Below are 26,700 nucleotides of genomic sequence, written 5' to 3'. Positions count from 1 at the left end.
GCCAGATGCTTGTTTGCACATGGAAAGAGGAACCAGTACCAGGGAGAGGAACCAGTAGCAGAAAGAAAGCAGTAAGTAATAATGCCACTGTATAGGTCACTGGTACAACCTCATCTAGAATACGGTGTTCAGTTCTGAAGGCCAATTTCCAGAAGGATATAAATACATTAGAGACTGCACAAAGAAAATAAAAAGAAAAATTCTTAATACTATTAATATATTACTTTTGAATAGGGAATGTAGTCAAACATTTTTTTTATTTTCATTTTTTACCAAAATTCCAAACACAATCCCACCCAGACAGCGGGTGCGGAGACCCCAGAAGCATAACACAGCAGTTGTGGCATTAATATCATATTCTCTCCATCGGCTAGAAAGAGACGCTGGATGGCATTCTGATGGCATTGTGCCAGGCTGGCACATGTGTGCCCTGTGATGTATAATATTTGGGGAAATTAGATGATATGACAATTCCTAAATATTCGTGAGACTATAAAAATGTTCATTAGAAAAATGCCGGTCCGAACATTTGGACAAATCGGATGGTGCACACGCAATGAAAACCAGAAAACAGTCCAAAGTCAGTTTAAAAAAAGAACAAAAAAAAGAAAAAGAAAAAGGATATTTATTATCCATATAAAAAGTGCCAAAATATTCACCAACATTGTATTCCAACAACTCGCGCACTCCTGGACCATAAACCGCAGGTAATACTAATCACATTGTCTTGCACTAGTACACTGTTCACATGTTTCCACAGTATCCCGAGTCCCTTGTAACTGGAAAAGTGGGATTCCTATTAGCAGTTGTCCAAATGTCCAGATTCATATATGCATGAAAAGGGTTGAATCTTGAAGAATATTCCTGCTTGCACATCATTGAGTGGCCTCCAATGTGATCAGAATGGGCAGAAGATCCGCTCTCAGGGCAGTAACCATCAAACACATCATTCTGCGGTGCCCAGATAGAACCAAACAGTCCTGACATGGGGGATAAACTTCTGGTGCTGGAGAGGTAAGGCTGCAAATGAACAAAACCACCACATAAATTAGGTACTTTGCTGGAAAACACTGACCGTTAATACATTACATAAATGTGTAAACTCCGGATACTCCGGTTTCCTCCCAAAATCCAAAAATATACAGGTAGGCTAATTGGCTCCCAACAAATTAACCCTAGAATGTCTGTGTGTGCATGTACATGTGGTAGGGAATATAGATTGTAAGCTCCACTGGGGCAGTGACTGATGTGACTGTTCAAATATTCTCTGTAAAGCGCTGCGGAATCTGTGTGCGCTATATAATAAACTTAATATAAATACAATTTAAAAACCTATTCAAGTTGGATACTGATCTTATCATTGTTACAGGTTTCAAAGGTCGCTCTTGTAACAATTCAATATTTGATTAAGAAAAATTGGGGAAAAAAACACCAGTTGAAGGTCACAAATTTGCACTATGTTTGGAGCTCCTGACCAACCATTACTGATGGAGTAATGCTTAGCATTACTGCCTCATAGCACTGTGATCATGGGTTTGATTACCACCATGGCCCGAACCGTGTGGAGTTTGTACATTCTTCCTATGCTTGCGTGCTTTTCCACTCCAAAAACATACAGGTAGATCAAATGGCTTCCGACAAAAATTAACCAGTGTGCGTACAGGTTTAGGACAGAAATAGATCTACTAAGTGGTTCTTATCTACAATCTTTATATGTTATTATGTAACCTAAAGCAAATTTTGTGATATGTACACAGATCTGCAACATACTGTAGAAATATATTGTATATGCAAACATATAAAGACTGTAGATTGAAATACGGATGTGTCCTGAAAGACTTCGGCTTCAGTTGTACCATGTCCCAGGCGACACAACTGCACCAACTTTATTTTTCACTCAAAGGGGTGTATTCAATGCCATGGGTGAGCGGCGACAGCGAGCAGGGCTTCCTGCTCGCTGTCACCACTCACCCTGTCAGTATTCAACGCACCCCCTCATACGCCAATTCCCCCTTGTTCCGGTTTTTGAGTGAGGGGGAATTGGCATATGCGGCTCGTGAAGCAGCGAGACTCGCGGCTAAATACAGTGAGGCCTTGCTGTTTTGAGTAATTCTCGCCGTCCTGTGATGGCAAAGATTTCCCTGGAACGTTGAATAGGGCGAGCGGCTGGCGAGGGGGTTAAACAGCGAGGATCGCTGGTTTTCCGCAATCCTCGCTGTTTAACCCCCTCGCCGGCCACATTGAATACTACCCAATGTATGTTTTAATTACACAAATAAAAATGGAAATCTCAAAGCTACTTTACTAGACTGCATTGATTAATTTGTTGTGTGACATTTGTACATCTCTGAGAAAATGAGAGGGAACCTGTCTATGAAGTGTTACAATGCACATGCCATTGCTGTTACTCACACCAAGTAATATTGTGCTTCATCTGCAACTATGTATGTATGTGTTTTACACGAATTCCTGTGTAGTTACAGTGGCAGCCCAGCATCTCTAGCTCACTTTGGCCCTTATTCTGATCGGTGCGGCCGGTGCCGATTATGCGGCCAGGACGTGCGTGCGAAACCCCGCCTTCCATACGGATCGCCAACTCCGTCCGTATGCAGTAAGAAGCTGGCCGAACGGACCGCACGTGTATTTTTCACGGAATACGCCTCCTCCATCTAAGGGAACCTCCCCCATCATTCGATGGTCGCAGACCATCGAATGCAGGACCGAGTGCTCCACCAGCACCCGCAACCTCAGACCACACAGACATTTTTCCGTGCAAAAGCAGGGATCTGGGCGGGCAGCTGACATCCGGCGATGTCATATGTCCGCCCCCTACACGTGCGTCACGGCCGCATTACCATACGTACGCCCAGCGTTTTCATGGGAACTCCCATGAAACGCGGGGCGTATGCATATGGTAATGAGCCCAAATAGCCCTTCACGCCCCTCTCCACCCCCTGTTCGGAGTGTTTACATATCATGCGGGATTTGGCCGTACGCCCCGCTCGCACATGCGCAGATATGCCTCTGCACATGCGCAGACACAAAACATCGGCGGCCCGAACGCACGCGGATATATCCGCACCGATCAGAATAAGGGCCTTTGAGTGGTGTTTTACTGCATCTGCGATGCGTATAAGTGGTTAATTGAACTTACTTTACTATTGTGCGCCTTGTTCTTTCTGCTTAGAACCTAGATACAGCCCTTGAAGAAAGGTTACGTGGGCGAGTTGCACTTTATAGTGGGAAGGTGCTGGATATTGGACATGGACATTAAATGTGCATAAAGACTGTGTGTTTTCTGTATATGAATGTATGATGCGGCACCTTAAATAACTCAATTATCTTAAATCATCCATTTTCAAGATATTGACTTACAGAATTACTGACGTAGCTAGTGGGTTCCCAGGAGCTTGGCATGGTAGGAGCTGGAGGAGGTGGTGGAGGTGGTGCCGGGGGGTTCATGTTCCATGTAGACTGACACTGATCAATGTAAGCCGGATTTTGTACTTCAGGACACGAGTAACCATTGTGGTAGTTCATGTTTTCTGAAAGAATGGAGAACATGATGCATTTCTAGATTCATTTAAAATCACAGACTAATAATTATTAGCTCGACCTGTTCATCTTTTAAAAGTGCCTTCCACTGATGGAAAAGCTGGGCATCAATAAGGAGACCTGTAAAACCTGCACTGCTAGGGGGGTTGAGAAACACTGAAGTAATGGCAGAGCAGATTCCACACTTGCTCATGCTCAGAATTCAGAATACACCCTCGTTATGAAGCAGAAGGAGAGCTGCAAAGCTAATGCATTAAGCTGAGAGGCAAGCATGTTCTTCACAAGCACAAACCAATTTTACAAACTGTTATATTGTGGACCTCATGAAAAATGAAATGTGCAATCAAGTACAAACCTTATTGTGTAGTGAAGTAAACCAACATAAAAGTATTCATTCTTTGAGGGATATCCTATAATAAGAGGTGATTAAGCACTGCTAATAGCTTCAGCCTCGGCTATCCTATTAGCCCCGATGCTGGCATCCCTTAGCCCCAGTAACCACTGCTATTGGTTACTATTCTTTGCGTGCCCGTTGTGACCAGTGATAACGCATGTATGGCAAGGGGGACATCTGCCCCCCCTCCCTGCAGTGCACATGGTTTTGTCCATTTGAGAAGTGAATTAGAATAAGGGCCAGTGTAACAATACACTGTGGCAAAGTGTGTACTGAACACGAAAAGATGCATTTGATAGTATGGCTCTCACTAATGAGTTTCTTCACACTACACACTATATATACTAAAATGTCTTTATAGCTGGTCATTATCACAATATTGTTTGGTGCAGTGATTTGAAACGGAAGGGCCTGACCACCCCAAAGAGGGTCCCGACCACCTCTGCATGTTGCCGACTATCAAACTGATGGTTACAGTATGTTAAAATCAAAATAACTGAGGTACTTCAGAATCCTCGCATCACTGGCTTAGAGATCCAAGGAGTCATCAGGAAGGCTTCCTGTCATCCTCTGCCTCCTGCCATCCCCAAAGCCTCTACAGCAGGTATTAGTTTTAACATTTGCATGAATATACTATATATGCAGGGCAGGGACTCCAAAAGGAGCTCATCCCTGCAATTGTGTAAGAATTACAGCGATCTCATTAACAGTCGCTTCTGTTTTGTGCATCCACAAAGCTGCCATGCATGTGCGGCCTGCTGACCAAACACGTGACGGTTATTCTGCAGTAACTTGCTGGGGTTCTGCAATCATTTTTATTGTCTGACGGGTCCCAGAGCAAAATAGTTTGAGAACCCTGGTCTAGTGTGTATGCAACATTACAGTTCAGGGTTTAGTGATATCCATGCTTGACCAAAGAGGGTTAAAATCATAATAACTGAGGTACTAATTAAATCAAAGTAAATATGGCTATACTTGGAATGTTATAGCGCCTGGACTAAAGACTCAAAGTGGGAGAAAAAAAAAACTTCAGACAGGAAAGGATTTTAGAGCAGTAAAATAATAAAAAACATTATATAGAGGCATAATACTACCATTAAAACTATAATCACATTCTAAAGAGATAACATGAAACAAAGATTTACAGAAAAAAGCAAGAAAATATAAGAAAATTAAGACTATCTTATCTTCAAATAAGGAATGTATTATACAGAATAATAAGGATTTGTGTTCTACAGATACATGACACATAAGTTATGGAACTGGTACACAACAACATTAACCCTAGAATGAATGTGTGTGTGTACATGTGGTAGGGTATATAGACTGTAAGCTCCACTGGAGCAGCGACTGAATGTGTGTGTGTACACATGTGGTAGGGAATATAGACTGTAAGCTCCTCTGGGGCAATTGCCGCTACAAAATACACAGCACAGGTACACCATATATCCTGCTATTTCCAGCTTACCCCCCGACAGTCGCATTACCACATGCGGACACTGTCGGACTGTGCGGGAGGCTACATGAATATTTAACAATATCCAGCAATAAGTGTTACACATCACCGGGCGCTTGAGAAATTACAGGCTGCTGTTTTTTCTACAAAGGGGCTAAACACGCTACAACTGAATACCATGACATTCATGTGCATATTATGCAATAGAATGTCTTACATACACATGGTGCAATAAATTGGTACCAATAGAGGTGAATGACATTTGCACTTGAAATGTTTGATTGTAGCAGATAGATAATATTGTTGGCATTCACAAATTTTTGCTTTGTGTACCTCCTACTAGAGATAGCTACTATTATTGGCATTTATGAATGTTTGCTCTGTGTACCTCTTACTACAAACCAGCCTCTGAGAGATTTATGAAGCAACAGAATTGTAACAATTACTTTAAAAGAATGATATTTACTGTTTTCCATTACAAAACTTAATTTTGATACAATGTATGCATAGATACAGGCAAACAACGATACAGTTTCAAATCCAGCAGTATCTCAGCTAAAATAACTCTTATGTGCATATAATATTCTACATAGGAGGTAGAATATCACGTATTGTTGTCTTTCTCTCTTTCAAAGATATAAATTGTGACACAATATACGCATACACACCATGCAATAAGAGATACAATCTTGAATCTGTTTTTCTTTCTTGAAAATTACTGAAACTATTCTAACTTGTAGCAGTTCTCTCATTCTGATGAACCCGACACTGGTCTCTGCAAGACATCAGTAACAGAGACAGTGAAGGACGATTTCAGAACAGCAGAAACCGCAATCTTTGCCTATCACCTCATTCTGAGATTGTCAAAAGAGACCGTCTCTCATCAGATATTTGAAGCAATACAGGCTGATATCTGACAGCAGAACAGTCACCGCTGACTAATATCTCAAGATATTTTTCTCTGAAAAAACAGGGATATAGGCAATCCCTGTTTTCTGTGAACTTCCACAGCAAGGCACTCTCAGTCAGATAGCCGAGCGCATACCTTGCACTGCTAAATTGAGCAACAAGGTCGCTCAGAGCAATCGAAATTGACAAGCAGAAGCCAACCCTGTGCTCCTATTCTTAATCTAGTGTATGGAAACACTATACTTCCTCTCTCTCTCATCTAGCATCTGATACTAGCTTATGATGCTAGAAAGCAGAAGAGGAAGGCAGTGAAACAAAAACACATAATTTCAGCTCTTTTTCTTATAATACTTTTGAAACATTCCTTGAAAACAGGTGTATATCAGTAAAAATATACACAAGGTAATTAAATGTGGGAAACAAGCAGGAATTGCCTGACATAGATTGAATATAAAATAAGGGGTCTCTTTGGTATTGATACAAACCCCAAAAAGGCTATTTCCCTGTGGGCATCTGATATATTTTGACAAATCTTCGCTAATGGAGAAAAAAAATGTTTTCTGTGTTTAAAATTAGCATATTTGCATCTGAATGAAAAATGCAGATATCTGTGTGTAATTTTTGAAAATAATTATAGACCTGCATCCGAACCCTTAGGGTGCAATACAGACATTGGGGATACCAATACTATTTAAATCAAATATTCCCAACAAAAGTGACAAATGTCACCCCTCCTTTTAAGTAATATAAATGAAAAGTTACGTTTTAAAACATACAATAATACAACATAAATCAAATTAAAGTGTGCCCCTGGTAAGACTGAATCAGTCTTTTCTTGCATCTTACCGCAAGGCCCCTCCTTTTCCATGCTGTGGTTTACACCAAAGCAGAAGTGGTAAGATAAAACTAGTTACTGGAATTTAGACAAATCCAGTTCTGCATTTCCACATATCGAGGCTAATTTAGCAAATGGTTTTGTATAGCATAAACCAAACCCTCGCAAAAGAAAAAAAAATAACACACCAATAATGTTTTAGGCAAAAGATTACAGCAAAAAGATGACAGCATAGTGCACATGATGATAATCAATGCAAAAAAAGGGTCTCAAGTTCTGATGGTAGATGAAGACTGAACTACAAATAGTCGTTAAGACAAGCATCTGTCATACTGCTGCGGTGGGATATTGTTTGCACGGTTAGTTCTGCTTTTTATACCATACAAGGAAGACTCAAGTTTCATTTCTCTATTCCAGCAGACATTAATGAGTGTGTTCTTAGTAACTGTATAACATGGGGTGTGGAATAGCTCATAGAACATGTCTAAGTCAACCGTCAATAAGTCAACCCTAAAAGGTCAAAAAAAGTTGACAAGAGCATTTCATTTTTGTTTGGTCAACACCTGAGCACATGGACCCCCAATTGTGTACCACTTCGCTTGTGATGCTTCAGGCTTTACCATTCCCAATACGAGTCCACATGTATGGTATTAAAAAAATAGGTACTTGTTTCCTAGCATGGCGCCCAGTATGCTCTAAACGTACAGGGCTATTCTCCGTACTAAAATCGCATCGCATGGGACATTTTAGTGCTATACGATGCGATTTTTTTAATGTAATTTATTCACTGCTCTGTTGGCCCCAGGGGATCGCATCGCAACTCCCGCTAAATCGCATGCGATTTTATAGGGTGTGATGCCATGCCATTAGCTATATACTTGTTTGACATACAATGATGATTTAGTCACCCCCCACTATCCACACCACTCCGAAGCGTGGGGAGCGCAGCGAGCCCCGCGAGGGGTGGCGGAACGCGTCCTACCGACATACACACACACACATACATATATATATATATATATACACATACATACATACATACACACACACACACACACACACAGGTCAACAATTTTTAATCGTAGGTCTTCTGAAAGATCTTTTGTGCGAGGCATGATTCACATCAGGCAAACTCAAAACTGTTGTGTGTTGTTTTTAAAGGGCAGCTTTAACCAACACCTCCAATCTTGTTTCATTGATTGGACTCCAGGTTGGCTGACTCCTGACTCAGTCAGCTCTTGGAGAACTCATTAGTCTAGGGCAGTGTTTTTCAACCAAAGGGTTTACATGAGACCTGGAGGCGAATGAATAAACAGAGATGTAGCTCAAGTGGGCACCGGAATATATATATATGTATTGAACGATAATTGTTATAACTTACTAAAGTTCACCTCATCCTTTAACCAGAGTAAAATTGAATTTCTGGACATTGTCCTGGATGTAAATAATTTCCCATCTGAGAGAAAAATACAGACCTCCACTTTCTTCAAGGCCGTGGACGCGAACAGTTACCTAGAATATTCCAGCTGCCATCTAGGGGCATGGAAGGATAATATCCCTTATTCACAATTTTTACGGCTCCGAAGGAACTGTTCGTGTTCCACGGTCTTTGAGGAACAAGCCCTGGTGTACGTTAAAAGGTTCACTGAGAAGGGTTATCCCCTTGGTATCATTTATCGTGCACTTCAACGTGCACGTGATCTTGACAGAAATCAGCTCTTTCAACCCAAAAGGGCTGAACAATCCCTCCATCAGAATTCAAACAATGAGGCGATGTTCATTACCCAATTCAGCACCCATGAAAAAGAACTTAGGGGTATTTTTAAAAAAACATTGGGGAGTACTCCAACTTGACCCCATATTGAAGGGGCATATTTCTGAGGTACCCAAAATGGTCTTTCGTAGGGCCAGAACCATCAAACAACAAGTCTCTAAGAGTCAACTTGAGAATATTGATGTAAGGGGCCCATCGGAAACTTTTCTTGCTATCAAGGTTTCTTTTCCTTGCACTCATTGTAAGGTATGCCAGTATATGAAAAAGGGACCACATATCGATGGGACGGATTTTAAAGTGAACGAGTTCATTAATTGTAATTCTGCTTCTGTTATATACCTTTTGACCTGTGGCTGTGGGTTAAAGTATGTGGGCAAGACCAAGAGGTGTCTCAAGATTAGAATTCTTGAGCACCTCCGTAACATCAAACATGGGTTGCTCAACCACAGCGTGCCTAGGCACTTTAAAGAAGCCCACAATTGTGATCCCAAATCCCTTACTTTTAAGGGTATCGAACTGGTTCATCACAGTAAAAGGGGTGGGGACCATGATAAGTTTCTACTTAAACGTGAAACGACATGGATCCTCCGACTCAATACACTGGCCCCGGGGGGATTGAATGAGGGTTACGAGATAACCCCATTCATCAACCAATGAGGGGACATTGTGTCGCTTCATGTTTCTTGTCCTGCTTTTTTGTGCTTTTTTATACGTTTTTTCTCATTTTATTGTAGCTTTTTTGGTGATATGCATGTAGTATATCTGTGGACTATAATCCACCCATGATAATGAAGATCTTGTTTATGTAAGATCAATTAAGATGTACATTTGTTTATCTATATTTTATATATATGATGTATATTGGACATATTAATGTACTGAAAGTTTTTTATATATATGTGTTTTTATGTTTTGTAAAGCTGGGGCTAAATTGCTCACTCATGGTGCAATTTTTAATCATTTTTCATGTGGCTGGTATACATAGGGTTTTTTATAAACTATTTTTTAACCTTTTCACGAAAAATATGTCTTTTTGGTTTGAGTCGACACCATTTGTCGACATCAAAATAAGATTATTCAAATCATGTTTAATTACTGCCCATAGTGTAGTTTATGTATAATATAAATAATAACTTATAGTAGCGCTAAACATATACATATATAATTATTCTTCTACACCTATCTTAGTGACACTATAGATATGTGTCATACGTGTCTGTATATATCGGCATTTTGCACTTGTGGGTAGTCCATCCCACAAATGCTTTGTTTACATCATGTGCCACTATACTTATACACGCCCCTACACGCCCATAACGTCTGTTGCTACATCTACACTTCCAGGATTATCGCGTCATCTGACGCTACGTGCCCCTGGCCGTGTGTGACGTCCGCCGCGTCATATGACGGGATGTGCGCAACGCCACAGTAGTCCGGCGTCATTTGACGCTATACATAGGCGCCCTGATTCATTCGACGCCACGCTGAGGCGCTTCGCGTCAATTGACGCTTTGAACCGCCTGCCCTATCATGTCCGCTTGTTGCGGACGTGCCTATCGCGTCATTTGACGCTCCGGGCCTTCCAGCCTATTGTTGCGGACGTGCCTATCGCGTCATCTGACGCTCCGGGCATTCCAGCCTATTGCGGCCAGACGCCCTCGTGTATCTAGGGGAACGGCTTCACCCATACTTCTCCATCACGCCCACTTAACTTCAGGCAGCCAATTGCCGCTTATAGGTCTCAATTTGCCTATTAGGTTTGGGCCTATATAAACCCATAGAGCGTTTGTAGTAGCCACGCCCTCTGACGAAGTCTACACGACGAAACGCGTCAGGGCGTGGCCTACGACGCTCCCACTCTACCTCACAGCTGATGCCTGGACCCTGGTGACCCCTACACGCCTCCCTGCAAACCAGCATAGCGGTGATTTCGGTGGTTCCATGTTCCAGCACCTAAGCGTGAGCAGTCTAGCCTGTGGCTACTTTTAAACCTTGTGGTACCCAGCCCACAGTGTTTTTATTTATGGTACGAGTTTATTTTGACCTGTACCAGGATTTTTATTGTCCAATAAAATCATTCACTTGCAATACTGCACCATGAAGCGCCTTCTCTCTGCCTCCTTCTAGATCTCCATTTCTCTGTGGATTCCAGAGACTACATCATATAGAGAGAAGCAGCTGCAGGTCGACACATTGACTTTGGTGCACAGTTTTCCCTCATTATTATCCATTGGGGAATTCATTTCTGGTGATTTACCTGACACACACCGAGCGCAGGGGCTCACGCCTGTTAGATATATATATATATATATATATATATATATATACACAATACTCCAAATGGACAAAGGCACTCAGAGGCTTAATGCTGGTGAAGAAACTGGAGGAATTTTTATTCCATAGCCTGTCTACGTTTCGGGGGTCAAGCCCCCGTCGTCAGGACACAAAGGGTTACTTGTGCCTTTGTGTCCTGACGACGGGGGCTTGACCCCCGAAACGTAGACAGGCTATGGAATAAAAATTCCTCCAGTTTCTTCACCAGCATTAAGCCTCTGAGTGCCTTTGTCCATTTGGAGTATTGTGTATGGATGTCTGTGTGTCGACACAGGTCATCGACTCATGGCAACAGAGCAAGCCACACGGAAACGCAGCTTATTTCAGTCCTGAGTGACAGGTCCTTCTCTTGGTATATATATATATATATATATATATATATATATATATATATATATATATATATATATATATATATATATATAGGCTCTGGGTTCCACTGGCGTGGTTCCAAAAACGGCACTGCGAGGACTTCTTAAAAGGTAGTAGATTTTATTACCTCAACGTTTCGGGGATCGGTCTCCCCTTCGTCAGGAGGATCACATACAACTGAACAATGCATACAATACACCTTAAATAGGCAGCCTGGAAGTGCATCCACACGCCCCTTCCCTAATCAGCCCAGCACTGAGAAACACCTGAGCACCGCACCACAAGATGACATCAGTGGGAGGCGTCAGAGTTATTGCTAGGCAACCAGAAAACACTGGCTCTGAGAATCAAAGACCAGTGTTTGAGACAACAGAACTGCTAGTTGATTACAGCAGTCTGTTGTGATACGTTGTCCTGGCAACAGTGAACCCAATGCTGGAGCTAATCAGAGAGGGCGTGTGTTAGCAAGTCCACAGGATACCTACATAGACAATGATACATGAAAAATACAGAATATACAAAAAAACATATATACAAAATGGATATATTAAAAATTAAGCAGACATACACATAAGAATGCTTAATAATGATTATTAAAAAAACATCAAAGACACTAGCCAGGAATGGAACAGGAAAACAATGCGACCAATGATTACATCAGGCTATTCCATGCAATTCTTTCATTTAAGCCTTTTGGTGAAACTGTGTCCAATCTATGGATCCAGGCTGCTTCTAACCTTAACAGTTTCTTATCACGGTCCCCTCCACGGATACTTTCTGGTATGTGGTCAATGATTTGATATCTAAGAGAACACATAGGATGATTAAAAGTCTTAAAATGTACAGCTACAGGCTGATCGTTAGGTTTCCCCAATAGCGCCGCTTTGATAGCGGATCTATGAAGCCCCATCCTTTCTTTAAACTTTCTGGCAGTTTTGCCTACATAATATAGCCCGCAGGGGCAAATAATAATATAGACCACGTAGCGAGTGTCACATGAAACTACGTGTTTGATTTTGTATGGAAAGCCGTTATGTGGATGTTTGAATTTGCTTCCGACCACCAAATAGCCGCACGTGACGCAGTTAGGACATCGATAACAGCCCGGCTTCCTAGCGCCTATCCCTGGCACAGGACCCGGGTCACTAATATCTGCGTGTACAAGCATATCTCTTAAATTTCTACCTCGTCTATAGCATGACAGGGGTCTGACACCTGCAAAGCAGGTCAAACTCCTGTCACTCGTGACAATAGGCCATAAAGATCTGGTTGCTATGGGTAACACAGGACTAGTGGTGTCAAAGGTCGTAACCAATGGAAAAAAAATTTCAGTTTTCTTTTTAGCAGGCATCAATAAGTCATTCCTTTTAAGTCCCAAAACCTTTTGTTTAGCTATGGACAAAGATTTTAAAGGATATCCACGTTCATGGAATTTAGAAATAACCACATCTAGTTGATTTGGTAAATCACTCCAATCGCTGCAAATACGTGCCACTCTAACCATTTGCGAATATGGTAAGCCTTTTTTCAAGGGAGGTGGATGGTGGCTACTGGCCACTAAGAGTGTGTTCCTATCTGTAGTCTTCGAAAAAACTGATGTACTAATTTGGCCATTTGAAAGGTTAACATTAACATCAAGGAACGCGATCTGTGATTCACTAGATTTGTAGGTGAATTTAATGGGACATGGGAGACTATTGATTTCCTGCATCATAATTTCAAAATTTTCTACACCCCCACCCCACAGCATAAACAGATCATCGATATACCTACAGAACATCTGGATGTGACTACTAAATCGATGTTTAAAGAACAATTCTTGTTCCAATAGGAACATATATATATTAGCGTATGATGGAGAGACCGCAGCTCCCATAGCACATCCAGATGTCTGTAGGTACATTTTACTGTCAAAAACAAAGTAGTTTCTGGTCAAAATCAGCTTTAGTAGAGATAGAAATAAATCGACATCAAAATCAAGTGTATCCGCTTTGAATCTTAAAAAATTACTCATGGCCGAGAGGCCGTCATCATGGGGAATCGACGTATATAAGCTGGTGACGTCCATGACACACAAAATTGTGTTATCATGCACGTCACCAACCTCAGCAAGTTTGTTAAGGAAACTAGTAGTGTCCCTAAGGTATGTGGGCTGCACACATATAAATGGCTGTACCAGCATATCCAATAATTGGGATATAGGTTGATAAAGACTACCCCTGGCCGAGATGATAGGTCGGCCAGGGGGATCCACCAAACCTTTGTGGATCTTGGGCAAGGTGTATAACGCTGGTACAACCGGGTGTGCAACTTTCAGGGATTTACAGCATCTGTCAGAAATGATACCGTTTTTACATGAACTGTCAAGCAAAAAGAACAGTTCGTTCTGATAGCGAGCAGTGGGATTAAAGCGTAATTGACAATACACCTTTTCATCCGCCAATTGGCGGTACACCTCAGATCTATATTTAGCTATATCTTGTATCACTATACCGCCCCCCTTGTCGGCAGGGCGGATAGTGATACTTTTATCTTTAGCAAGACATTGTAATGCACGTTGTTCAGCAGAGGTAAGGTTACTATGTACAATCTCATTAGCATTAGTATATTTCTCCACTGCAGTCCCCAACATTCTATCAAAAGTCTTAAGAGAGGGGTTATAACTCACGGGGTCATATGTCGACAGATGCTGTTTTCTTATAAAGTTCTCAATAACCGACACATCACGACTCTGTTCAGAGGCTTGAAAATGTTCCTTTAAGCGCATATTGCGGGCAATTCGGTGTCGATCTAACTGCCAGCCAAAAGCATTATGGTGGTTTGTCGGTACAAAAGAAAGGCCTTTATTAAGGACACTGTTTTCCATGCTGGTCAAAGGACGTGTAGACAAATTGTAAATCAGTTCTGGTTTTTGTTGCGAGCTCTTGAAGATCCTTTCACACTGGCCGCCTCGCCGGGTGGCTTGGCTTTTGCGCCTCTCCCTCTGGTGACCCTGCCTAAAGGGGGGCGTCCTGATGTGGAGGCGTCGTCAGATTCAGGTATTTTAAAGTCGCTGTCGCTTTGGGATGATGAATGGTGGTTGCGGTCTCTGTTACGTCTGGTGCGCCAGGTGCGTTCACGCTGAGGTCTGCCGCCTGAATCTGACGACGCCTCCACATCAGGACGCCCCCCTTTAGGCAGGGTCACCAGAGGGAGAGGCGCAAAAGCCAAGCCACCCGGCGAGGCGGCCAGTGTGAAAGGATCTTCAAGAGCTCGCAACAAAAACCAGAACTGATTTACAATTTGTCTACACGTCCTTTGACCAGCATGGAAAACAGTGTCCTTAATAAAGGCCTTTCTTTTGTACCGACAAACCACCATAATGCTTTTGGCTGGCAGTTAGATCGACACCGAATTGCCCGCAATATGCGCTTAAAGGAACATTTTCAAGCCTCTGAACAGAGTCGTGATGTGTCGGTTATTGAGAACTTTATAAGAAAACAGCATCTGTCGACATATGACCCCGTGAGTTATAACCCCTCTCTTAAGACTTTTGATAGAATGTTGGGGACTGCAGTGGAGAAATATACTAATGCTAATGAGATTGTACATAGTAACCTTACCTCTGCTGAACAACGTGCATTACAATGTCTTGCTAAAGATAAAAGTATCACTATCCGCCCTGCCGACAAGGGGGGCGGTATAGTGATACAAGATATAGCTAAATATAGATCTGAGGTGTACCGCCAATTGGCGGATGAAAAGGTGTATTGTCAATTACGCTTTAATCCCACTGCTCGCTATCAGAACGAACTGTTCTTTTTGCTTGACAGTTCATGTAAAAACGGTATCATTTCTGACAGATGCTGTAAATCCCTGAAAGTTGCACACCCGGTTGTACCAGCGTTATACACCTTGCCCAAGATCCACAAAGGTTTGGTGGATCCCCCTGGCCGACCTATCATCTCGGCCAGGGGTAGTCTTTATCAACCTATATCCCAATTATTGGATATGCTGGTACAGCCATTTATATGTGTGCAGCCCACATACCTTAGGGACACTACTAGTTTCCTTAACAAACTTGCTGAGGTTGGTGACGTGCATGATAACACAATTTTGTGTGTCATGGACGTCACCAGCTTATATACGTCGATTCCCCATGATGACGGCCTCTCGGCCATGAGTAATTTTTTAAGATTCAAAGCGGATACACTTGATTTTGATGTCGATTTATTTCTATCTCTACTAAAGCTGATTTTGACCAGAAACTACTTTGTTTTTGACAGTAAAATGTACCTACAGACATCTGGATGTGCTATGGGAGCTGCGGTCTCTCCATCATACGCTAATATATATATGTTCCTATTGGAACAAGAATTGTTCTTTAAACATCGATTTAGTAGTCACATCCAGATGTTCTGTAGGTATATCGATGATCTGTTTATGCTGTGGGGTGGGGGTGTAGAAAATTTTGAAATTATGATGCAGGAAATCAATAGTCTCCCATGTCCCATTAAATTCACCTACAAATCTAGTGAATCACAGATCGCGTTCCTTGATGTTAATGTTAACCTTTCAAATGGCCAAATTAGTACATCAGTTTTTTCGAAGACTACAGATAGGAACACACTCTTAGTGGCCAGTAGCCACCATCCACCTCCCTTGAAAAAAGGCTTACCATATTCGCAAATGGTTAGAGTGGCACGTATTTGCAGCGATTGGAGTGATTTACCAAATCAACTAGATGTGGTTATTTCTAAATTCCATGAACGTGGATATCCTTTAAAATCTTTGTCCATAGCTAAACAAAAGGTTTTGGGACTTAAAAGGAATGACTTATTGATGCCTGCTAAAAAGAAAACTGAAAATTTTTTTCCATTGGTTACGACCTTTGACACCACTAGTCCTGTGTTACCCATAGCAACCAGATCTTTATGGCCTATTGTCACGAGTGACAGGAGTTTGACCTGCTTTGCAGGTGTCAGACCCCTGTCATGCTATAGACGAGGTAGAAATTTAAGAGATATGCTTGTACACGCAGATATTAGTGACCCGGGTCCTGTGCCAGGGATAGGCGCTAGGAAGCCGGGCTGTTATCGATGTCCTAACTGCGTCACGTGCGGCTATTTGGTGGTCGGAAGCAAATTCAAACATCCACATAACGGCTTTCCATACAAAATCAAACACGTAGTTTCATGTGACACTCGCTACGTGGTCTATATTATTATTTGCCCCTGCGGGCTATATTATGTAGGCAAAACTGCCAGAAAGTTTAAAGAAAGGATGGGGCTTCATAGATCCGCTATCAAAGCGGCGCTATTGGGGAAACCTAACGATCAGCCTGTAGCTGTACATTTTAAGACTTTTAATCATCCTATGTGTTCTCTTAGATATCAAATCATTGACCACATACCAGAAAGTATCCGTGGAGGGGACCGTGATAAGAAACTGTTAAGGTTAGAAGCAGCCTGGATCCATAGATTGGACACAGTTTCACCAAAAGGCTTAAATGAAAGAATTGCATGGAATAGCCTGATGTAATCATTGGTCGCATTGTTTTCCTGTTCCATTCCTGGCTAGTGTCTTTGATGTTTTTTTAATAATCATTATTAAGCATTCTTATGTGTATGTCTGCTTAATTTTTAATATATCCATTTTGTATATATGTTTTTTTGTATATTCTGTATTTTTCATGTATCATTGTCTATGTAGGTATCCTGTGGACTTGCTAACACACGCCCTCTCTGATTAGCTCCAGCATTGGGTTCACTGTTGCCAGGACAACGTATCACAACAGACTGCTGTAATCAACTAGCAGTTCTGTTGTCTCAAACACTGGTCTTTGATTCTCAGAGCCAGTGTTTTCTGGTTGCCTAGCAATAACTCTGACGCCTCCCACTGATGTCATCTTGTGGTGCGGTGCTCAGGTGTTTCTCAGTGCTGGGCTGATTAGGGAAGGGGCGTGTGGATGCACTTCCAGGCTGCCTATTTAAGGTGTATTGTATGCATTGTTCAGTTGTATGTGATCCTCCTGACGAAGGGGAGACCGATCCCCGAAACGTTGAGGTAATAAAATCTACTACCTTTTAAGAAGTCCTCGCAGTGCCGTTTTTGGAACCACGCCAGTGGAACCCAGAGCCTCTATCCTACTATATTCTGGCACGCAGGCAGCTGACCTCGTTTGGGAGAGTGCCGGTCCGTCCCAACTATCTACATATATATATATATATATATATATATATATATATATACACACACATATAATATATATATTATATATACACACACACCCTCAAATTAAAAACATCTGCAGTTAAAACACATCTTGTTTCAAATCCATTGTGGTGGTGTATAGAGCCCAAAATATGAGATTTGTGTCAATGTTCCAATATTTATGGACCGGACTGGTTACAGTCTGTGTGTCGCTATTTAAATATATTGTAAAGCACAATGAAATATGCTGCGCTATACAAGAAACTGTAAAGGTACTTGTTTCCTAGCACGGCCACAATTGCGGGCATCGCGGGTCATTTCTAATGGTATGCGATGCGACCGACGCGATGCCCACGATTTGCCATTGAAAAGAATTAGAAAGGTCAAAATCGCATCGGTCGCATCGCATGCGGCCAAAAAAAGCATGCGATGCTACCGACACGATGACCGCGATTTTACATAGGGAACAATGTAAAATGCCTCAATTGCCCCAATTAAACAATGTTAAATGGCCCACAGACCCCAAAAATCCCCCCTGAAGTGTGAAATGGCCCCCCAAAAAATTGTTAACGCCACCCCACAATCAACGTGAACCCGAAGCGTGGCGAGCGCAGCGAGCCCGCGAGGGGCGGTGGTACGCGGCCTCCGACCTTTTCATACCCCTACTATCCACGTCGGCGTGGAGTTGAGAATAGAAAGTGTGGCGAGCGCAGCGAGCCCAAAGCGTGGCGAGCGCAGCGGATACCTGTGAAGCCCGCGAGGGTACGCGGATACCTGTGGAGCCCGCGAGGGGACGCGGATACCTGTGAAGGTATCCGCGTCCCCTCGCAGGGCTCGCTATGCTAGCCACGCTTCGGGCTCGGTGGCTCGCTGCGCTCGCCACACTTTCTATTCTCAACTCCACGCCGACGTGGATAGTGGGGGTATGAAAAAGGTCGGAGGACGCGTACCGCTGCACTCGCCACGCTTCGGGTTCACGTTGATCGTGGGGTGGCGTTAACAATTTTTTGGGGGCCCATTTCACACTTCAGGGGGGATTTTTGGGGTCTGTGGGCCATTTAACATTGTTCCCTATGTTTAATTGGGTCAATTGAGGCATTTTACATTGTTCCCTATGTAAAATCGCGGGCATCGCGTCGGTCGCATCGCATGCGATTTTTTGGCCGCATGCGATCGACGCGATTTTTTTACCTGCGATCCAAATCGTTGTGGCCGTGCTAGGAAACAAGTACCACTGTAAATATAGATATATAGATAGATATATATAGATAGATATATCTATATATAGATATATATCTATCTATCTACCTATCTATCTATCTATCAAGCCGCAGCGGGTGTGAGAGACCCGTCTGCCGCCACCATCGCCTGGACCCACACGCTGCTCTCCCCCTCTCTCCTCCCAGCGGGACACTCCACGCCAACCACCAGCGGGATAATCCAACGCCGTTACCACCATCGGAACACTAAGGGTGAGATCCATGCGCTAAATGCACACAATTATACACAACCCTGTAAAAAAGTGACTTTTCCTTTGGCGAGGGCTGAATCCCCTTTAATCTAATTGCCTGTGGGCATCTGACTGTCTTTCACAATTAGTGGGCTAAAGTCAGCTCCTCTGATATTATACAAATTACTTATTAGAGGAATATACAAATACCTACTGGAAGTTACGTGGCCTCCACAAACATTTCAAAGGCCAAAGTGTGTGCTTTTTATTGTGTTTTTTATTTTTTATATATATATTTATACTTATTTTTCATTGTGTGTATTTATCTATATATATTTTTCTTCAATTGTGTTATTGTACACATATTGATACGAATGTACTAGTACATATACTGCTATAGGTGGCCGCCTATTATAAATATTAATGTTATATTCTATTTAATAAATTGCAAAAATATTTTTTACTTTTGAAATACAAACAGTCTCCATTGTCTCTGATTATTTGAACTCATCCATGGCATAAGAGAGTTTACTATCATTATAATTAAATTAGCGCAGTCTCCCATTCCGTTTGGAAACAGGTGCTATCTATCTATCTATATACATACACACACAAGAAAAAATGCAGACACTCACCGGACTTGCTTGTAGCTTTTTACTAGATCACCTTAATTAGTGCATAACAGTGGGTACAGGCCGACGTTTCGGTCCTATGCTGGACCTTTTTCAAGACCCTCTTTCCTGCCTTCTCCAGTGTGTGGAGAAGGCAGGAAAGGGGGTCTTAAAAATATATATACACACACATGATCAGCGTCACCCTGGTCTTAATAATGAGCTGTTCAAATAAAGGAAACTTCAAGCAGGATCCATAGTTGCAGTTTCCTTTATTTGAATAACTCATTATTAAGACCGGAGTGACGCTGATCGTGTGTGTATATGTTACAGCACGCTCCACGTGCTGATTTCAGAAGGCAACCAGCATCACACTATATGTGCTTTCTGAGTGCCGACCCTACACATTGCTATAATATATATATATATATATATATATATATATATATTTAGACAATAGTAGCAGAAACAAGCAATACAATAATCCCCCTAATTACTAATTACAATATGTTGAGCAAAGAGGATTTCCACTATATTCCATATATATATTTTACCTTCAGTATAAGAGTTAAAGTCATTTATTTCCAGCGAACCATACATTCCAGCAAACTGCCCGTCACACGTCGAATTCCAATTGATATAACTGAAACGGAAAAGAAAACTTCCTTAATACACTTAAGTTTTCATTTCAGTTACACTCATGCCTGTCTGCAGATCTATCAGTCCCTGCTAGCATGGGGTGCAAGCAATAGTTTAGATGGCATATAGTTGGCTCTTTTGCACTCCCGGGCTGTAAGAGGAACACATTTATGTTCTACACACAGTCAAGTGTTGTACAATTTAATTACATTTAAAACAAAGTGGGATATTCAGATCCGGAAACAAACTGGTAGTTTTTGATGTGGATGGAAATAAGAGGATTTTGGTACTCACCGATAAATCCATTTCTCTGAATCAGCAGGAGACACTGGAGATTACATCGGGTTTAGAGCTGGGAATGCTGGGAGCTAGGCACTACTAAATTTGTTTCAGGGCAGGCTGGCTCCTCCCCTCTAAGACCCATCATACCCCCAGTTAGGAAATTGTCCTACTCGAGGAGATGGTAACAAAAAACATAATTATACAACTTGAATCATAACAACTTGCATACAATAGTCATATTTAACTTTTATGAACAGACCGGGCCTGAACTGGCCCCACAACCAACAGGATCAAGAGCTGGGAGGGCGTCCAGTGTCTCCTGCTGATTCAGAGAAATGGATTTATCGGTGAGTACCAAAATCCTCTTTTCTCTCTCATGCAGCAGGAGACACTGGAGATTACATCGGGGAGGTACCAAAGACCGTTCCCCGGGCGGGTGAGCTCTGTGGATCCTGCAATACCAACCGACCAAAGTTTGTCGCCGGTGCTGCAAACGTGTCAAATTGGTAAAAGCGAACGAACGTGTTCACTGATGACCATGTGGCTGCCCTACAAAGCTGAGATGCTGAAGCCCCTCGCCTGGCAGCCCATGATGTGCTTACTGACCTGGTTGAATGTGCTGTCAACACTGACGGCGGAGTCTTTCCTGCATGGATGTATGCTTGCCGAATGGTCAGCCGAATCCATCTGGCCAATGTCTGCTTTGACGCTGGCCATCCTCTGCGGAAAGCATCGTATAGGACGAACAAACGATCCGATTTTCGGATCTGTGCGGTTCTTTTGACATAAATCTTCAGAGCTCTAACTACGTCCAAGGAGGATTGAGACGTAGGAGCCCCTAGAAAGGAAGGGACTACTATAGGCTGATTTATGTGGTAAGAGGACACTACCTTAGGTAGAAAAGACGGGTGAGTCCTCAGTTCTGCCCTGTCTTCGTGAAATACTAAATACGGCGCTTTGCAGGATAGTGCACTCAGCTCGGACACACGTCGTGCTGATGCCAGGGCGAGCAAAAGTACTGTTTTCCAGACCAGAGATTTTAAAGGAACTTCTTCCAGAGGTTCGAACATCTCTGATTGTAGGAACGCCAGGACTAAATTTAAGTCCCACGGCGGAGCCGGTGGAACGAAAGGAGGTTGTATCCTAAGAACTCCCTGTAAGAAAGTTTGAATCTCTGGAATGAGGGCCAACCTCTTTTGGAATAGTATCGACAGTGCAGAGATCTGTACCTTAAGTGAACCTAGGCGGAGGCCACCGTCTAGGCCTCTTTGAAGGAATAGTAAGAGCCTGGATAATTTGAATATCCTAAACGGCCACCTCTTGCTTGTGCACCACTCAGCATACGATCTCCAAATGCGATGGTAGTGAGCAGCTGAAGATGGTTTACGCGCCTTTAACATAGTAGGGATGACTGTCCTTGGAATCCCCTTCTCCTTCAGGACCTCGGATTCAATAGCCACGCCGTCAAATGGAGGGAGGCTAGGTGTTGATGATGGAATGGTCCTTGTAGCAGTAGGTCGTGTCTCTGCGGTAGAGGGTATGGTTGGTCGTCCAGCAGCTGTTGGATGTCCGAGAACCAACTTCTCCGTGGCCAAAACGGAGCGATTAGAATTGCCTGTGTTCTTTCCCTTTTCAACTTCTTTAGCACCTGTCCCAGTAAGGGCAGAGGTGGAAATAGATACACCAGGCTGAACGTCCACGGAATTGCCAATGCGTCGGTTGCTATGGCCCTTGGATCCCTTGTTCTTGCTACGTATCTTGGCAGGAGGTGATTTTTCCTTGACGCCATTAGGTCGACCTCGGGAGTTCCCCATCTCTCTGTGAGTTGCAGAAACACTTCGGGGTGTAGTGACCACTCCCCCGGGTGTAGATCCTCCCTGCTGAGAAAATCTGCTTCGAGATTCTCCACTCCCGGAATGAATATGGCTATCAGATGTACCTGCCAATTTTCCGCCCACTGGAGGATTCTGGTGACCTCTGTCATTGCTTGTCGGCTCTTTGTGCTGCCTTGTCGATTTACGTACGCTACTGCTGTTGCGTTGTCTGATTGGATCTTTACAGACTTCCCTTGAAGGAGATCCTGTGCTGCTATTAGAGCGTTGTAGATTGCCCTTAGTTCTAGAACGTTGATCGACAATAGACTCTCTTCTGCACTCCATCGCCCTTGAAGCCGAAGGTGGAGTACCACTGCGCCCCACCCTCTGAGACTGGCATCCGTTGTCAATAGGATCCAATCCCATATTGCAAATCTGCGCCCCTGCCTGAGATGGTCGGAGTGGAGCCACCACAATAGGGCGTGGCGGGCTCGAGTGGATAATTGGATCTGTCTGTGTAGAAACAGATGTGATCCCGCTCCTTTTCTCAGTAGGTCTAACTGGAAGGGCCTCGAGTGGAAGCGCCCCCACGTTATGGCTGGGAATGCTGCCACCATCTTCCCCAGAAGTTTTACACACAAGTGTAGTTGTACCCGACGGTGACTCAAGGTCTGTCGAATGAGCCTCTGTATGTCGCTGATCTTGTCGTTCGGCAGAAATACTCTCCGCTCTCTTGTGTCCAGCCAGAGTCCCAGGAACAGGATCCTCTGTGTTGGTCGGAGCGATGACTTCTTGAAGTTGATGATCCAGCCCAAACTGGTCAGGGTCTGGACCGTCAACAGAGCATGATGTTCCAGTACTGCTGGAGATGGTGCTTTTACGAGTAAATCGTCTAAATACGGTATTATAGTGACCCCTTGGTTCCGGAGGTGCGCTATAATGATCGACAGTGTCTTTGTGAAGACCCTGGGTGCCGATGATAAGCCGAAGGGCAGGGCCCTGAACTGAAAATGTTCCTTTCCTATAGCAAATCTCAGATACGCTTGATGAGGCCTCCATATTGGTATATGTAGATAGGCATCCTTGATGTCCAGCGAGAGCATGTACTCGTTGTGTTCCAAGGATGCTATGACGGAGTGAATAGACTCCATCTTGAAGGGTTGGTAAGCCACCATCAGATTTAGAGATTTGAGATTTAAGATGGGTCGTACTGACCCATCCGGTTTGGGCACTACAAAGAGATTGGAGTAGTATCCCTTGCTCCTTTGAGTAGAAGGCACTGGGATGATTACCTGTGCAGCAAGTAAGGTGTCTACTGCACTCTGGAGTGCCATCCTTTTGTCTTGCGCAATGGGGAGAGCTGTAGTGAAGAATCGGGTGGGGGGAGGAAAATCGAATTGAATCCGATAACCCTCTGAAATTAGGCTGCGAATCCAAGGGTCCTCCGTTAGAGAGAACCACTGGGTTCTGAAGTCCAGTAGCCTTGCCCCCACTATAGACTCTCCTAAGAAAGCTGGCAAATTGTCATGCCACTGGCTTTTGTGCTTGCTTGGGCTCTGTACGGGTGACAGTGGCCTGAGGTCTACTTCTGGCACGAGTACCTCTAGTGGAGTGGAAACCTCGCCCCCTTCCTCGAAAGGAATTTTGTGGGCGAAAGGAATTAAATGACTGAAAAGACGGCCCTGTGTATTGGCGTCTAGCAGGTGGAGGTGCTGTTGGGAGGAAAGCAGATTTTCCACCTGTTGCTTGGGCTATCCATTTGTCCAATTCTGGGCCAAAGAGGACTTCTCCCGTAAACGGGAGACCCTCTACAGCCCTTTTAGACTCAGCATCTGCCTGCCATGAGCGGAGCCATAAAGCTCTTCTGGCGGATATTGCGTTAGCTGAAATGCGTACGGATATCAAAGAAATATCTCTGGCCGCTTCCCCTAAATAGTTAGCTGACTCTTTTATATGTTCCGCCAGTTGTCTTATTTCTTCCGGAGCTATGCCTGAGTCTAGTCCTTCTATAATCATGTCCGCCCACTTGGCATTGGCCTTGTTTACCCAGGCGGAGACAATAGCTGGTCTGAGTTGAGCCCCAGCCGCCATGTAAATAGTTTTGAGGGTGGACTCTAACTTACGGTCTGACGGGTCCTTTAAGGAGCATGCGCCTGGGACCGGTAGAGTGGTCTTTTTTGATAATCTGGACACCGATGCGTCCACTGGAGGCGGGGTCTCCCATTTTCCTAGGGCAGAAACTTCAAAAGGATAGACTACTGGAAAACGTTTCGGAATTTGGAAACGTTTGTCAGGCTGCTTCCATGCTGCTAACAATTTTTCCTGGTTTGGACAGGGAAAGACTATGGAGGATTTCTTTGTTTGTCCAAACAGGTCAAACTCCTGTGGTTCTGGAGTTGGATCGTCTGGTAATTTTAACACCTGTTTTACCGCCACAATAAGAGCTTCCACTCCCATGTGTGTGGGTTCAGGCTCAGGTTCTGGAAGAACCTCCTGTACCTTTTCCCATTCTCCTTCCTCCATTTCATTATAAGGAGCATGATCCTCCTCTGACTCACCCTCCCCCTCAGAGTACACAACCTGTAGAGGACGCTTTTGTCTCACAGGTGCTGTTCTTTGGGGATTTTGCATGGATGTAGCCAGGGTGTCTACAGATCTAGCCAGAGTAGCCACCCATGGAGGTTCTGCACTACGGTTTTCTGCTAATTCAGCAGATAACCTCTCCATAGTACCTGATAAGAGAGATACCCATTGTGGTGTGGGTGCCTCCCCTGAATCACCTGCCTGGGAAGACGGTGGAGAAACAGTGCAGGCTTTACATATATTTGTCTTTCCATCAGCCGAGTGCTGTGTAAATCTAGCATTACACAAAGTACAAACATATAGCTTCTGTGAAGCCTTGGTGCTTGATTTGCTGGTCATGATTTCAGCACAAACCCGGTCTGAGAGTTATATTCACAGATACCTGCACGCACACACACACAAAACACACAACACAGATATGCTATTTGGGGTGTTGGGTCCTGGAGGTTAGAAACTACCACCTATTTCCCTGTGCTGTCCACACGAGGACAAATAATTTTCCCCACACTACTGTGCTGTGTAGCCAAATGCTGCTGAACACCTATAGGGAGAAGCAGACATTAACAAGGCTTTTAGCGTGTGTGTTCTGGCCGCGCCATGCCGCTTACAAACAGTCTCAGGCTTCTTCCCGCCTGCACCCTCACCCAAAATGGCGGCTTCCCGCGCTCCCTCCGACGCGCTGCTCAGGGCTTCCAGCCGCGCACCTGTCCCTAAGCCTCCGACAAGCACCTTCGTGCACCGCCGGAGACCGGGGGAGCGCGGCTCTGACCCTGCTGCCGCCTGCGGGATAGCGCGCGGTCGCGATGCAGTCTGCGGTACTCACTGTGTCTGTGTCTGACGGTCCCTTCGTAGGCGGCCGCAGGAACACTGGAAAGTCTGGCAGACGCCTTTAGTGAGGCTCTGACAGGCTGCTTGGTAGAACCAAGGGCGCAGGACACCCGGACCCACACTTTTAAATGAAGCAGGGAAGGGTTCCTTTCTTTAAATATCTTCCGCTGTTGGAGCAGTGTAAAACTGTGACCAGCTCCCGTGGCACAATTTTCTAACTGGGGGTATGATGGGTCTTAGAGGGGAGGAGCCAGCCTGCCCTGAAACAAATTTAGTAGTGCCTAGCTCCCAGCATTCCCAGCTCTAAACCCGATGTAATCTCCAGTGTCTCCTGCTGCATGAGAGAGAAAAGATGTGAAAATATTGTGGGATCCATGACAAATCCCAATCTGGTCTCAAATCACCCAAACAGTCCTGGTTTTAAGAATATTCATGATTGAGCACAGATTATTTTTTAGTAAACTAAAATTAAGTCACCTGTGCTCAAACATGCATATCCTTAAAACCTGGACTGTTAAGCTGAGTACACACAGACAGATTTATCTGTCTGGTGGGAACAAAAATCTGGCAATGTATGGGAGCAATGACAAACATTGTCCAGTGTGTATACGCACCATTGTGTGTTCCCCTAAATTGTTCATCTCATCTCCATGTTGGCCATGCATGGGGAAA

The 26,700-nt window shown here is 43.7% G+C and overlaps 1 protein-coding gene across 2 annotated transcripts in view; it reads right to left on the bottom strand.

Annotated features, from left to right (window-relative positions):
• Nucleotides 1-238: 238 nt before the first annotated feature.
• The window catches only part of TMEM131L (transmembrane 131 like), a 132,439-nt gene continuing 105,977 nt past the window's right edge, over nt 239-26,700 (bottom strand). For both annotated transcript variants that reach the window (XM_083171894.1, XM_083171903.1), the window contains exons 33-35: nt 20,437-20,525; nt 3,376-3,545; nt 239-1,020 (exon numbers count right to left, since the gene is read on the bottom strand). In XM_083171894.1, the coding sequence (XP_083028020.1) occupies nt 745-1,020; nt 3,376-3,545; nt 20,437-20,525 (535 nt within the window). In that variant the 3' untranslated portion in view covers nt 239-744. The remainder of the gene's footprint in view (nt 1,021-3,375; nt 3,546-20,436; nt 20,526-26,700) is intronic.

Source organism: Crinia signifera, chromosome 1 (assembly GCF_055691185.1).
Source record: "Crinia signifera chromosome 1, ASM5569118v1, whole genome shotgun sequence".
Lineage (NCBI taxonomy): Eukaryota > Metazoa > Chordata > Amphibia > Anura > Myobatrachidae > Crinia > Crinia signifera.
Note: the sequence above shows the minus strand (reverse complement) of the source record. Positions and strands in the feature narration are given on the sequence as shown.